Source organism: Ovis canadensis, chromosome 2 (genome assembly GCF_042477335.2).
Source record: "Ovis canadensis isolate MfBH-ARS-UI-01 breed Bighorn chromosome 2, ARS-UI_OviCan_v2, whole genome shotgun sequence".
Lineage (NCBI taxonomy): Eukaryota > Metazoa > Chordata > Mammalia > Artiodactyla > Bovidae > Ovis > Ovis canadensis.
In genome coordinates this window covers 122,638,153-122,653,654 of record NC_091246.1, presented here as the reverse complement: position 1 = coordinate 122,653,654, position 15,502 = coordinate 122,638,153, and the positions used below count along the sequence as shown (strand labels likewise).

Sequence of the window (15,502 nt, the reverse complement as noted above, 5' to 3'; positions counted from 1 at the left end):
CTTTCTCCTAGGTGTATGGTGGTATTTCATTATGGTTTTAATGTGAAATTCCCTAATGACAGTGATTTTGAGCATCCTTTTTTTAAAAAAAACAATTCTTAAAAAAATTTTTTTAAAAATTATTTTTGCCCACACTGGGTCTTTGTTGCTGCACCCTGTCTTTCTTTGGCTGTGGCAAGTGGGGGCTGCTTTCTGGTTGTGCTGCATGGATTTCTCAGGGCGGTGGGCTGTCTTGCTGTGGAGCATTGGCTCATGGGCTCGGTAGCTGTGGTGCAGGGGCTTAGTTGTCCTGTGGCGCATGGGGTCTTCCCTGACTAGGGATCAAGCCTGTGTCCGCTGCATTGACAGGTGAATTCTTAACCACTGGGCCACCACAGAAGTCCTTGAATGTCTTGTAATATGCTTTTTTGCTGACTGTATGTCTTGTTTGGTGAGATGCTTGTTCAGATCTTTAGCCCAGTTTAACTTTTTAAAAAGTATTAGTTTTAAGAGCTCTTAGCATATTCTGCATATCAGTCCTTTATCAGATATGTGTTCTGCACAGATTTTCAGCTAGTCTGTGGCTTGTCTTCAGTCTCTTAGCAGTGTCTTTAGCAGAACAGAAATTTTTGATTTAAGTGGAGTCTAGCGTACCCAGTTCTTTTTGTTGCGGGTCATGCTTTTGGGGTTAGACCTAAGAAGGTATTGCCAAACCTGGGATCACCTCATTTTATCCTGTGTTATTTTCTGTGAGTTTTACAACTTTCTGTGTTTTACGTTTATGTCTGTGATCCATTTTAGTTAAAGACTGGCCATTCTTCATTGCTTTTGCTCTGAGATGGAGTCTAGTGGCCTACCTATTGCCAGTGCAAATCTTTTTGGCCAGTCTGTACATGTGTGATGGTGTATCTTTGTGGTTTGTTCCTTTAAGTTTTAAAATGTAATTAACTTTGGATATAGCTTTTCACCTAAGGACAGTAGTAAGAATTTTAATGGTTCCCATTTGCCTGTGATGCTCGTATCGCTGGGGTGAGATCTCCAAATCCTCCACACCCACGTATGTTTTCACATTCTGAGAATTCTCCCTTCTCCTAATTTTGATTTAAAAACAGAACGAAATCTCCATCTTAAGCTATAGCAACATTTTACATGTCAGCGATGTCTCATTTCATGCTCTTGAAACAACTTGCTTCAATAGTTATACTCTAAGCCACCTTTGGGAACTTGCTTTTTTTATTCTTAAGTGATGAATAGCTTTGCCAACCACGTTAGAGAATGACGTGAACTGTGCTTTGTAAGACGATGCCTTTCCTTTTTTTTTTGATGGGTTGCATTCTTGGAGATGTTTCATTTGCTTCTTTTTGCTCACCCCTTTCTCCCCCCAGACTTGGTTTAATTTTCGTGGTTAACGACTCTGAGGACGTTGATGGGATGCAAGATGCTGGAGTGGCTATTCTGAGAGCGTATAACTATGTTGCGCAAGAAGTGGACGATTATCACGCCTTCCAGATTCTGACACATGTATGTTTCTGTTCAAAGTGGTGAATAATTTCTAAAAATCTAACTTACCCTCAGAAACAGTATGTGGTAAGGGGATTCTGTATTTCTGGAAAGAGAACAAGGTACAGTATTCACAAACTTTCTGCATTTTATATGTTAGGAGTTGCCTTTATTGATACACTAATGTTAATAATAGATTGTTGAGATTTCAGCTAAGATTCCTTAGATACTAATTCCTTAAAAACTAAATGCATTAATATATCCTAGTCTTTGGCCTTTTGACAATTTGAAATCACAGGTTAACGCCTTTTGGTAACTGATGTTCTCTACTTGTTTAAAAAACTTTACTCTTTTTCAAGACCATCATGATATTTTCATTAGGCATCCATTTAATATTCAAGTCATAAAATTCTTATTATCTGTTTTCTCTATTTTTAACTGGAAACTCTGAAGTGTTCTAAATTATATATGTGTATTTTGAGATACTTGCTCAAGTTCAAACAGAGAACTCTCCTTGTTTTTTTTTCTTCTATTTTTGAGTATTAAAAGTTTATAAGTAGTAGTTTTGTTTACAAATTAGTGTTAATTATTTAAAAGCTAGTTTAAAGCAGTTGATTTTCACCACTTCTGTTTTACCTGTAATCATGGTGGCAGCCTGCTGTTTATTATGCTTGTTTTGTTTATTGTTTAGAGATTCAGTCAGAGGCTTTTTTTTTTTTTGATTAGTTGAGTGTTCCTTTACTTATTTGACCAGCCTTTATTAAAGGTGCACCCTTTACAAAGAAGTGCAAGCTTTCCTCCATCCTCCAACACCTCACGATCTATTGGGGGGCGCCTCCACAGAGATGATGTGGTTCTGTGTAGCACCGCTGGCTACAGCAGCATGAGAACCTCACTCCACGTGGAGTGAGGGTGTTCTTGTGGAGTGTAAAGCTGTCTCAGCTCTGCGTAGGTGAACAGACAGGAGTCAGTGAACAGTGACTGCAGGTCAGAGGTAGTGACTCCAGGTTGTTAGTGTGACTTGAACAGAATATCGTGAGCGCAGAGTGGAGCAGGGAACCTGGTCACTGAGCCCACTGGGCTGCGTAACAGGTATCCAGGTCTAGAGTTAAACCCCAGCCCAACTGAAAAACCGCACTGTGATGCGTATATGGAGGTGGATCTGGTGAAGGGTGGAGAAAGAGGCACGAGTCCTAGCTGATGAGCTGATGCTGTGACCTCTGTAAGAAGTAAGGGTGGACCCATGATTAGCAGTAGGCTGTGGAGAGTGAAATAGGTTCATGTGAAGTTACTGAGGATAAGGGGTTTAAAGTTTGCTTTTTAAAGTTTTTTCCCCTCATAGCTATGTGTATGAGGGAAAGGATAGTGAGTTTTCTTTTTAGTCACAAAAGGAAAAAAATTATGTTTGTTATTAAAATTTTTTAAAAACAGTATTGAAGTGTCAGTTAAAAATCTCTTCTCCCCTCTCCTTAATTCTACTCCCTAGAGGCAGCCACTGTTAAAAGCTTGCTTACTATAGCCTTCCTGTGCTTAACTGTGTATGCATAGACACAGTTTTGTTGTTTGTTTTGTGTCTGCCTTTTACAAACAGGGATTATGCCATACATATTTTGAAACTCTTTTCCCCTTAAACATCATGGACATGAATGCTTATTTCAAGGATTACTTATAAGTATTCAGATTAAAAAAAAATTAACAGATTGTTGTGTTTTGGACTTCTAATGTGTGAGAATGAACTGACTGAGTTATTTTACAAATATATAGTTTCTAACATAAGAAGGCATAAGGAAGTAGTGCAGAAAAGGGAGAATTGCTAATATGGCCCGTTTGCCCTTTAAGAGAAATAGCTATTTTTTTCTTTTTCCTCTGCATTCTGAAATCTTTTGTAATAAGTACTCTGAAATTTTGGATTTGAAAGTGTAGTTGGTTACTTGGTTTTTCTTTCTTTAGATGTATAACAAAGTAAGGACTGGAGAAAGAGTGAAAGTTGAACATGTGGTCACTGTCCTGGAGAAGAAATATCCATATGTGGAAGTGAATAGCATTTTGGGAATTGACTCTGCATATGATCAGAATCGAAAGGTAAACATTCTCTGGTGTTTCTCATCTGACTGCAGCACTATGCTTTCCTTACCTCCCCTTATTATTGAAAATGAAAGTCACTCAGTCTGTCTGACTCTTTGTGACCCCATGGACTATAGTATACAGTCCATGGAATTTTCCAGGCCAGAATACTGGAGTGGGTAGCCTTTCCCTTCTCCAGGGTGTCTTCCCAACCCAGGGATCAAACCCAGGTCTCCTGCATTGCAGGTGGATTCTTTACCAGCTGAGCCACCCGGGAAGCCCAAGAATACTGGAGTGGGTAGCCTATCCCTTCTCCAGCGGATCTTCCTGACCCAGGAATCGAACCAGGATCTCCTGCATTGCAGGCAGATTGTTTACCAATTGAGCTATTAGGATTTCTATTAATATAGGTGGTGGTGGTGAAATATTTAGATACTTAGCATTTAAAAAATTTAGAAACCAGATCACTTTTTTATCTTTGCAAATATAGTTTATTTTTCAATTTTGTAAAGGTATCTTTAGCTGGTCTATTAGCTATTAAATTGAAAAATAATTTATCTTTATTATGCAGTAGTAGTACTGATGTGATGTTTGTTCCAGATAACAGCTGCTGGAAGTATATGATGCATGCTTGTCAGGGTATGATGAGTAGCCTAATGTGTGTCCTGTATTTAATTGCTTAGACTAAAGGTGGAAGTGTAGTAAGAAATGTAGTAAACAGAATGGCAAAGTCTGATAATAAAGATGTAGGGGAATATTTTAAAATCTTTGTTTAAAGATAATAATGAGACAAGTAAATACAGTGAAGGACCTTTATTGCAAACAGTAACATGGGTGGTTAGTTTATTGAAAATAAGTGTTAAGGCAAGGAATCGAAATACATTTCTGAAACAATTTAAAACAGTAAGAGTATATTTATTTACCAACTTTTTTCATTTCTTTGAATGAAAGACAAGACCTTTGATTCATCTGCTTGGAGATCTGAGCTATCATTTCATTAGAAACCATACTGATAATGAATGCATTTTTTATAATTGGTCTTTTGTCTGAGTACAGAATCCTAGATTCTATAATTTCCATCTCAAGTCTTACGTACTCCGAATTCAGTACCAGTTGTTTTTAGCCTTTTGCTTTTTTGTTTTTCTCATCATTCAGTTTATTTTCATTTCCTCCCTTCCTCTTATTTAATTTAACTTAATATAATTTTATTAAGGTAACTGCAGAATTGACTCATTGGAGAAGACTCTGATGCTGGGAGGGATTGGGGGCAGGAGGAGAAGGGGACGACTGAGGATGAGATGGCTGGATGGCATCATGGACTCGATGGACGTGAGTCTGAGTGAACTCTGGGAGATGGTGATGCACAGGGAGGCCTGGCGTGCTTGAATTCACGGGGTCGCAAAGAGTCGGACACGACTGAGTGACTGAACTGAACTGAACTGAACATTGATTTATAACATTATAAGTTACAACATTTTATTTCTACTTCTGTATCCCCTACAACTTGCTCACCAAAAATTTAGTTTCTACCCATCACTATACAGTTAGTTGATCCTATTTACTCATTTCTTCCTCTCCAGTGTCCACTACTGTGTTACGTTTGTTTTTGTTTGGTTTGTTCATTTATTTTGTTTTGCTTGTTAATTAGATTTTTATATTTCACATATAAGTGAAATCCTGTGGTATTTGTCCTTTTCCATCTGCCTTGGTTTCACTTAGCTTATTAACTTCAAGGTCCATCCATGTTGTCACAGATGGCAAGATTTCATCTTCTTTTTATGGTTGAGTAGCAGACTGAGTGACTTCAGTTTCACTTTTCACTTTCACGCATTGGAGAAGGAAATGGCAACCTGCTCCAGTATTCTTACCTGGAGAATCCCGGGGACGTGGGAGCCTGGTGGCTGCCATCTATGGGGTCGCACAGAGTCGGACACGACTGAAGCGACTTAGCAGCAGCGCAGCAGCAGCAGTAGCAGTCTGTAGTATGTGTGTGTATATCTCATATCTTTATCCATTCATCTATTGATGGACATTTGGGTTGTTTCTGTATCTTGGCTGTTGTAAACAGCGTCATGATGAACATAGAAGTGCATATATTGTTTTACATTAGTATTTTCATTTTCTTTGGATAAATTATCAGAAGTAGAATTATTGAATCTTATGGTAGTTCTATTCTTAACTTTTCTGAGGAATCTCCATACTGTTTTTCATAGTGGCTGCACCAATTTACATTCTGACAGTGCAAGAGGATTCCTTTACTCCACATCAGTTCAGTTCAGTTCAGTTGCTCAGTCGTGTCTGAATCTTTGCCACCCCATGGACTGTAGCACGCCAGGCATCCCTGTCTATCACCAACTCCTGGAGTTTACCCAAACTCATCTCCATTGAGTCGGTGATGCCATCCAACCATCTCACATACTTAGCATTTTTTGTTGTCTGTCTTTTTTACAGCAGTCATTTTGGCAAGTGTAAGGTGATAGCTCACTGTGGTTTTGATTTGTATTCCATGATGATTAGTGATATTGAACATCTTTTCATGTGCCTGTTGGCCATCTGTATGTCTTTGTTTTTTTTTTTTTAATAGAGATATTTTACTTTATTGTATATATAGTAGATACATAGTTTAAAAGGAATAAAACTCCTACTCTCTAGAACATGAGACAGTAAATAGAACAAAGATTGGCACTATTATATAAATGGAATTCATGAACATAAATAAGTAGTGATTTTTAACTATATTCATATAATGCAGTTTTAAAACTATCTAATCTTTTACAATGACCAAATCCTTATTGAAACTGTAGAGCTGATGAAGGATACACGCCACTTAGGTATTAGTTTGGAGACTTTCAAAACAGCTTTACTTGGTGGTATTTATGTGTGAGGAGTCCTACTATTGTGTATGATTATCATGTTTTAGGAGATGTGATTTAACAGTGAATTTTTTATATTAACATTACAAGGAAGAAATCAGTTTGAAGTTATTAGTTATTTTAGAAATACTACTTATACTAGAATGACATTTATGAAACAGTATATATTCCTTCTCTAATTCCATTTTAATAGTCTATATAAACTTATCAAACGAAGCAATGGGGTTAAAATTTTTTTAGCATTTTAGATAGTCAAGTTAGAAAAGGAACTTAAGAAAGGAACTCAGATTTAAAGTTCCAAAGACCCATCAGCTTTGGCACGTTTTCTTCCTTACCACAAATCATTTTCCCTTAGAAATGGAGTAGGTTAACTATCCTTCTTGTGACCTTGGCTATAATAAAAAGAAAGCAGTCAAGAGACCACAGATGCAGCCACTGGCACTGATGGAGAGCGGCAGTGAGCAGGTGGGGACACAGGAGACCACAGAACTGGGTGACAGGGTGAGCTAACTCTGCCTTAACAAATCACTATCTCAGAGAAAAACTCGGTCTGTTGAGTTCAACAAGGCAGGATTAACTTTCTGCCGTGAATACTTAGGTACTTGGCAACTCCTGACCTAAAGGACATACAAAACCACAACCAACCAACCAGCCAACCACTCTTGGAATATAATATAACTCCATTCCTTATTAGAACTTCACTCCTCTTCTGTTGGGTCATGTTCAGAGAACATTCTGCACAGGGCTGTGTTGGGGCGGCGCACGAAAGCATCAGTTTCTCGTCCCAACTCTGTTAACTGTTCCAACGAAGACACACAAGGATAATGGTCTTTTAACATATCTGGCAGTTTAGAAGTCTTCTCTTGAAGACGTCGAGAACGTCTAACTGGTGTTAGAAACTTTGGCTCTTTATATGCTGAATTTGTTTCATCAAACTGCATCTTCTTTTTTACACTTTGCAAGTATGGCGTAGTAGACACATTATATTTAATTAAGCAACCTGCCCTAGTGTTTGTACTTGGGGTTTTAACATCACTGGTTGGGTCTTTTACTTTGTCATCTTCCTCTTTCTCACAGTCTTGAAACACCACATTTCTAGGATGCTTATTTTCCATTTCCAGTTTTTCTGGTTCTAGATCAACACCTGTATCAGTGTGGGCTTCTTGGATTTCTTCTTTGGCTGCACAAGTCTCCTCAATATTTTCTCCAAATTTAAGTTTTTCTTGACTCTTCTTTGTCAGAATGTCAACAATTGTATGTCGCATCTCTTCGATGGGCTGAGCTCCTGCCAGAATGGCCTTCTCATAGATTGCGATAATATTTTCAATAGGACTTGTGAGTGATTCGACATGTGCAAGGCATATCCAATATTTAACAAGCTTTTTGGCATCCGGAATATTTCTAATCAGGTCATTTAGTGTAACTAATACTTCTTCTTGTGGGCATCCCTCATTAACCAGGTTCAGGCATTCGGAAAATGTCTTGTTCACTTTTTCGGTAAACAGTCGTTTGCTCATCTTCTTCTGCCATGGTAGTCCAGAAAGATCCAACAGGTTGTTCATTTTGTGTTTCGGGTTCAGGCCGGGTAACTGCTGAGCTTGGAGGACGCTTCAGAATTCTTCCTTTGCCAGCTTTCCACTCACTCAAATGAGCTTTTCTCTCCTCCGCAGTTTCTTTGGGCTGAGTCCATCTACTGTCAACAGCTGCTTTCACCGTAGTGTGTCTGTGCTGCTCAGCGCTCTTTGACTTTTCTATCAGTTTAGTATTAGAAGATGAAGCAGGCCTGGCTGCCGTTCCAGCTGCCAAGGTTTTTGATAGTGTCTTATCTCCTTTCATGTCCTGTGAAGAACTGGTCTTGATGCCAGACAAAACTGTATTTAACTCTTTCTCTCGAGGCCCTTTCCGAACTGTGACATTCATCTGTATGTCTTTGGAGAAATGTCTATTCAGGTCTCTGCTCATTTTTTAATCAGGTTGTTTTTGTTGTTGGTGGTGGTATTTTGAGTTGTTTGAGATCTTTACATATATTTGTATATTAATCTCTTATTGGATATTATTTGCAAATATTTCTCATTTTGTAGGTTGTTTTTTCATTTTAGTGATTTTTTTTTTGCTGTGCAGAAGCTTTTTTCATTTTATATAATTCCATTTGTTTATTTTTACTTCTGTTTTCCTTGCCTCAGTAGGCATATCTAGAAAAATATTGCTGAGACCAAAATGAGCATATTGCCTTTCTTTTTTCTTGGAGCTTTGTGGTTTTAGGTTTTACATTAAAGTTTTTGATTCATTTGAGTTAATTTTTGTATATGGTGTGAGACAGTGGTCTAGTTTCTTTCTTTCTTTTTTTTTTTTGCATGTGGCTATCCATTTTTCCCAACACCATTTGTTGAAGAAACTATCATTGCTCCATTGTATGTTCTTTGCCCCTTTGTCATAAATTGTCCCTATATATTTGGTTTTGTTTTCGGGCTGTTATTTCTTGTTCCATTGATCTATGTATCTGTTTTCCTGCCAGTGCCATGCTGTTTGGATTACTATGGCTTTGTAATATAATTGGAAGTCAGGAAGTATAATGCCTCCAGCTTTGATGTTTTTCTCAGGATTGTTTTGGCTATTTGGGGTCTTTTATATTTCTGTATAAATTCAGAATTTTTGTTCTATTTCTATGAAAAATGTTCTCGGGATTTCAATAGGGACTGGATTGCATCTGTAATATAAATTGCCTTGGGTAATACAAGTGTTTTAACAGTGTGAATTTTTCCAGTCTGCGAGCATGAAATATTTTTCCATTTATTTGTGTCTTCAGTTTTTTCAGCAGTCTTACAGTTTTCAGTGTGTTGCAGGTCTTTCACCCACCTGGTTAAATTTTTTCCTAGGTGTCCTATTGCTTTTGTTGTGATTATAATCGTTAATTTCTCTTTGTGCTTAGCATATAGAAATGCAACATATTTTATGTTGATTTTGTATCTTATAGTTTCACTGCATTCGTTTATTATTTCTAGTAATTTTTTAGTGTAATCTTTACAGTTGTTTTACACATAAAATCATGTCATTTGCAAATAGTAATGGTTATTGGGCTGGCCAGGGTGTTCCTTTGGTTTTTAAGTAAAAATAAAAACCACGTTTTCATTTTCACCTAGAACTTTATTGAACAGCATATTCACCGTTTTGTTCCACTACCTTCAGCCATTTTCGAGGCAACTTCCTAATTCCATCTTCCCAAAACTTTTTATTGTTTTGAGCAAAGAACTGTTCCAGGTGGCTTTTATAGCTTTTCAGGAAGTGGAAACTTTTTTCATTAAGAGAATTTTGTAAAGACTGAAATAAATGGAAATCCGAAAGTGCAATGTCTGGAGAATACAGCAGATGAACCAGAACTTCCCAGTCAAACTATAATAGTTTTTGCCTGGTCATTAAAGAAACTTGTGGCCTTGCATTATCCTAGTGGAAGATTATTCATTTTCACTTGACTAATTTTGGATGCTTTTTGTTGAGTGCTACTTTCAGTTGGTCTAATTGAAAATAGTACTTGTTGGAATTAATCATTTGGTTTGATGGAACGAGCTCATAATACAGGACTCCCTTCTCATCCCACCGTATATACAATATCACCTTTTCTGGATGAAGACTGGCCTTTGGTATGGTTGGTGGTGGTTCCATGATCTGTTCCATTCCACATTATTGTACAATATCCATTTTTCATCACCTGTCACAATTTGTTTTAAAAGCAGAATGTTTTCATTACAAGTAGAGAATCACATGCAGAAATATAGTCAAGAAGGTCTTATTCACTTGTGTGGAACCCAAACATCAAAGCAATTAACGTAACCAAGCTGGTGCAAAATGACTTTCAATGCTGGATTTGGGTATTTTTAGTATGTCTTTTATTTCCCTTTCTCAATTCATGTCTTGATATGATTGCTGTCAGGTTCAACTGGTCTACCAACTTTGGAGAATTGTCTGGTGAGAAATCTCCAGCACAAAATTTTGCAAACCACTTTTGATAGTCATAGCACATTCCACGTTCTCCATACGCTGCGTAAATCTTCTTTTGAGCTTCAGTTGTGTTTTTGCCTTTCTGAATAAAGCATAATTATGTCAGAAAGGTTGCTTTTTCCCTCCCATCTCTAGTATTAAAGTGGCTATGCAAAAACTCACCAATATTAATAAGTTTTTAAAAAAAAATCCTTGCTGATGGGACAGCTGTCACAATATGGTCTATTAAAATTGTTTCAAAGAAAGTGAAGACAACTGAACCCTACCTCTCTCTTCTGGTTTCCACTTGAATAGTGTATCTTTTTTATCCTTTCTTTCACTTTTGAGTCTTTTGTGTTCTTAAAGCAGCAGTGAGTTGTAGGCTTATATAGTTGGGTCTTATTTTTTAATCTATCCAGCCATTGTATACCTTTTGATTGGAGAATTTAATACAGTAACAGTGATTATTGATAGGTAAGGGACATATAATAACCATTTCATTAGTTATTTGAGGCTGATTTGTATTTCCTGTTTTTTCTTCCTCTCTTGCTGCCTCCCTTTGTGAACTGTTGGTTTTCCATAATGGTATGCTTTGGTTACTTTCTCTTTATCATTTGTGGACCTACTGTAGATTTTTGTTTTGTGGTTACTATGAGTCTTACATAAAATATTTTGTAGATAGTAACAGTCTCTTTTATGTTGATGCTTTAACTTTGATCACTTATAGAAACTACTCTTTTATTCCCTCCTCCTTTTTATTTTGGGCGTCACAATCTAATTCTATAGTATGTGCTGTGCTGTGCTGTGCTTAGTCGTTCAGTCATGTTTGACTCTTTGCGACCCCATGGACTGTAGCCCGCCAGGCTCCTCTGTCCATGGGGGTTCTCCAGGCAAGAATACTAGAGTGGGTTGCCCTGCCCTCCTCCAGGGGATCTTCCCAACCCAGGGATCGAACCCAGGTCTGCTTCATTGCAGGCAGATTCTTTACCATATATATTTAATAGCAAATTATTATAGCCTTAGTTACTTGTAAAACTCTTTTGTGTGTGTGTGTGTGTGTGTGTGTGTTTTGCTTTTCATTAGCATATTCTTTATATTGAAAAACAGAAAGATGGAGTTTCATGTGTGAACTGTATCATCTTTAGAGGGGAATCCGAGCGACTCTATGTTCTCTTTGAGTGTGGAGGTCATTGCTACAAAATTTGTGGTTGAGGGCTCTCTCATGCTTCATCTGAATACTCTTGTCATTTGTAGAGTTAACTTTCTTCTTTCTTTGATGCCCTCTGACTGGATAATTGCAAAGTTTCTGTCTTTTAACTTGTAGATTTTTTTCTTTGACTTGATTTCACTCTGATGTTAATGTTATATTGTTTTTTATTTCATTCATTCTATTCTTCAGCTCCAGAATTTCTGTTTGGTTCTTTTTTATGCTCTCTCTCTTTGTCAAAATTCTGTTTGTGTATTGTTTTCTCAATTTTACTGAATTGTCTTTCCGTGTCTTATAGCTCATTGAGTTTCCCTATAACAGCTATTTTGAATTCCTTATTGTGTAAATTGCAGATTTCCATGTCTTCAGGATTGGTTACTAGAAGATTACTGTGATCCTTAGGTAATGTTATAGTTTCTTGAATTTTTTGCATATTCGTTGCCTCTTTATGTTGTTACCAGAAGTGACTGGTAGCAGTCACGTCTCCCAGTCTTTGCTCTCTGCTTTGGGAGAAAAATACCTGTCATTCCAGGCTTGTTAGGAATTCTGAGGCTTTCTCAGAACATCTGTGGGTACACCTACTCCATGCTATTGTTCCCTCTTGGGCAGATTTCTGACGCTTGTTTAACTCCTCTTGATTCTACAGTGCCCCAAGCTGGGTGCTGACCGGCCCGTTTTTTGTTTTTCCCAAAGTGGCACTACAGCTCAAATTTTGTCTGTTTCCGGCCCATGGATGTGGACTGGCTTTCTGTATGTCCTCATTAGCCACTGGGGAAGTTCACTCTTGCTGCCGTTATCAGGATTGCACACTGGGAGCCAGCCGCTGCGTGCGGGTTTATGTGGGTAAAGGTGTGTAGAGCACTGTAGGGGGATCTGGGGGGATCTGTGAATGAGATGTCCTGGGTGGCTCTTAGGTGGGCTTCTTGATGCAGTAAATGGGCTCTGCCTTCCTTAAATGGCCAAAGAGCCCTGGCTGCTGCTCTCCTGGCCTCTTCTCACTTGGTGAAGCTGCTCACAGTTCTGTATTCTGGATGGGCAGAACAGAAATGAGGCTCTTTGCCAGCATCTGACATAGCTAGGGAAGCTGGGTGCTTAGTCCTTTGCTCTTACTTCCCCTGTAGAAGAGATGGTAGACTCAGAAGATCTCTTGTGTCTCTAAGCTGTGCTGACTTGGGAGGAGAGTGATATGAATAAAGTCAGACTGTTTCTGTTAGTCTCGCCAGTGTGTCCAGTGGACAAAGTCGTGGAACTTCTCTGCTGGAAACCTAGACCTTCTTTGGCATCGTATCCATGGGTGATTGCTTAAGATGGTTGTTCCCAGGAGTTCCCTGGAGCCAGCTCAAAGGCCAGTGTAGAGGCCACAGCCATTGTCAAAGTCCGTCTGCCTGTTTCCTGCTGCATGGGTGGGCAGCAGTTCTCCTGGGCCACTTGGTGTTTGGTTTTGGATTCCAGAACTCCCACAAAGACACTTTTGCCTGTGGATGGATGCCAAATCATTGCTTTTCTGTGAGGGAGGCACTAATGAGGGGTGTCTTTTTCAGCCGTGAAACTGATATCACTCCTTTGCGTGCGTGCTCAGTCACTTGCTTGTGTCCGACTCTTTGCCACCCCATGGACTGTAGCCCGCCAGGCTCCTCTGTCCATGGGGTTATCCTGGCAAGAGTACTGGAGTGGGTTTTCATTTCCTCCTCCAGGGGATCTTCCTGAGCCAGGGATCAAGCCCACATCTCCTGCATCTCCTGCATTGGCAGGTGGATTCTTTACAGCTGAGCCACCTGGGAAGCCCCCAAATCACTCCTGTCTCAGTGTTAAATCTCCTTGTTTTCAGGAATATCCAGCTGGGTTTGAAGTTGAAGCTGGTCATGAGGTCTACTCAGTTTAGAGTGAACATATTTCCATTATTGTATTGCAACCTTTTGTTCAGTCATTTTCTTTTTATATTTTTAATAAAATAATATTGATAATGGGCACATGCTGGTGATTTTTTTCACAACCAACCTGAGTAGTACTCTCATGTAGAAAAAGAAAAAGTGAAATAAAAGGAAATAAAGGCCACTTGAGAGAGAATATTTGAGGAAATTAATGGAATTTTCTCATATTTCACATTTGGAAAATGTTTAACTTTGATTTTCTATCATTCTGTTGAAGAAAAATTATGTACTGACTTTTTTATTGTGGGTGATTGCTATATCAAGAGGAATTGCTTGAAAACATTGAATACAGTGGACAAATTGGAGGAAAGGGTGTTTTTTTAATGTTTATGTTTTATTAATAACATATTCTTTGATGATACATATGCAGAGTTGGATGTGTTAGAGATGAAGGACATATTCTATGATATTAATGGTTTTAAAGCATAATAATGTGAGAAGGAGTATTAAGCTTCTAGGGCATGGATTACTAGTACCTGAATACCTGTCCTGTATGGTAAAGCCTCCCAACTTGCCTTTTTAAACTTGAAAAGGCATATGTTAATGGACTGCTAAAACAATGCTGGAAACATAATTGTTACATTAAGAGAAATGATAACATTCTAAAATTTACCTCTTATGATCAATTTATCCTGTGCAACAGATAATCAGTTATTACATCTTCTTGAATTTTCATTTATATTCAAATGAATAATTCACTCTTGAAATACAGGCTTTCAGTGATAGCTAATATAAATACATAGATACAAAAATGATAAGAAAATAGCATACCATTTTGCTGTCATGTTTCTTTCATACAGTGCATAATTAGCAAGCACTGTTAAAGAAATACCTACTTCTGAAGAAGAATATATTAAATCTAAAGTTCTGATTTCATTTAGCAGTTATACACTGATTGAAAAATGAAGAAACTCACAACCAATATTGGGTTTGTGTATGTGTGAAAAATGTTTCAAGAAGCAGTCTCCACTGCAATAAATTTGAGGTGATCGTTCTTTTACACCTATTGATATAGAAATCGGTCAATGAAAGAGAGAGATATCATTAAGAATTTAACATTTAGCTCTTTACATTTGTAAAACAGTTTCATCTAAATAAGTTATATAATCTCTATCTGCATATGTGTGTGCTAAGTTGCTTCAGTTGCGTCCAGCTCTTTTTGGACTATAGCCTGCCAGGCTCGTCTGTCCATAGGATTTTCCAGACAAGAATACTGGAGTGGATAGCCATTCCCTTCTCTAGGGATTCTTCCTGACCCAGGGATCGGACCTAGGTTTCATGCATTACAGCAGATTCTTTACTGTCTGAGCCACCAGGGAAGCCCAATCTATATCTAACTTTCCCTAAATAAGGTTCACAGAAAGTGGTATTTTCACATGTTGTCTTTTACGCACTGAAATCTTGATTTTGCTGAAGAATCAAGTGAGAGTATCACAGACTCAGCTCCTCAGTCGTTTCTCCCATTTGGCCATTTGCCTCATCTGTACTGGCTAGTGGGCCTTCTCATAAAAACAGGTCATAATTTCCTAGCTAAGTAATCACATACTTTCAAGAGACGGTTATTGTGAGATTCGCAGAAGTCCTAAGAATCTAATGATCAATAAGATTTTTTAATTTTTTAAGATTTTTGCAGGACATGTACCCTTCATATGAAAAGGCCCAAGGAAAATAGATTTTTTTGAAAAGAGGGAATAAGTACACGTTTTTTAAAGGAGAAATGAGTACAATTGGCAAATGTTATTATACTTACAAATATCTGAGTCTTTTGTTATAAATCTGAAGCATTGTTATCTTCTGTGTTTGATATCTGAAAGAAGTAATTGTTTCTAAAACTAGGGAGTACAATTAAAGCAGATCTTTTGAACTGAAGAGCATATAGTCTGATAGGTGCATATTTGTATCTTTTAAAGCCAAAGTAAGAAAAGTTCTAAATTAGTCATGCCAACATTTTACCACTGGCATATTAACTCTGA

At 37.9% G+C, this 15,502-nt stretch overlaps 1 protein-coding gene and 1 pseudogene across 3 annotated transcripts in view; one reads left to right on the top strand and one right to left on the bottom strand.

The window, feature by feature from the left end:
- The window catches only part of UGGT1 (UDP-glucose glycoprotein glucosyltransferase 1), a 116,326-nt gene that overhangs the window by 38,292 nt on the left and 62,532 nt on the right, over nucleotides 1-15,502 (top strand). For all 3 annotated transcript variants that reach the window (XR_011253965.1, XM_069574238.1, XM_069574237.1), the window contains exons 16-17: nucleotides 1,365-1,500; nucleotides 3,430-3,561. Coding sequence is in view for 2 of the 3 variants with exons in the window: in XM_069574238.1 (XP_069430339.1) it covers nucleotides 1,365-1,500; nucleotides 3,430-3,561 (268 nt within the window). In the remaining variant the exon portion in view is untranslated. The remainder of the gene's footprint in view (nucleotides 1-1,364; nucleotides 1,501-3,429; nucleotides 3,562-15,502) is intronic.
- Nucleotides 7,043-8,336, bottom strand: LOC138433125 (cytoskeleton-associated protein 2 pseudogene; annotated as a pseudogene).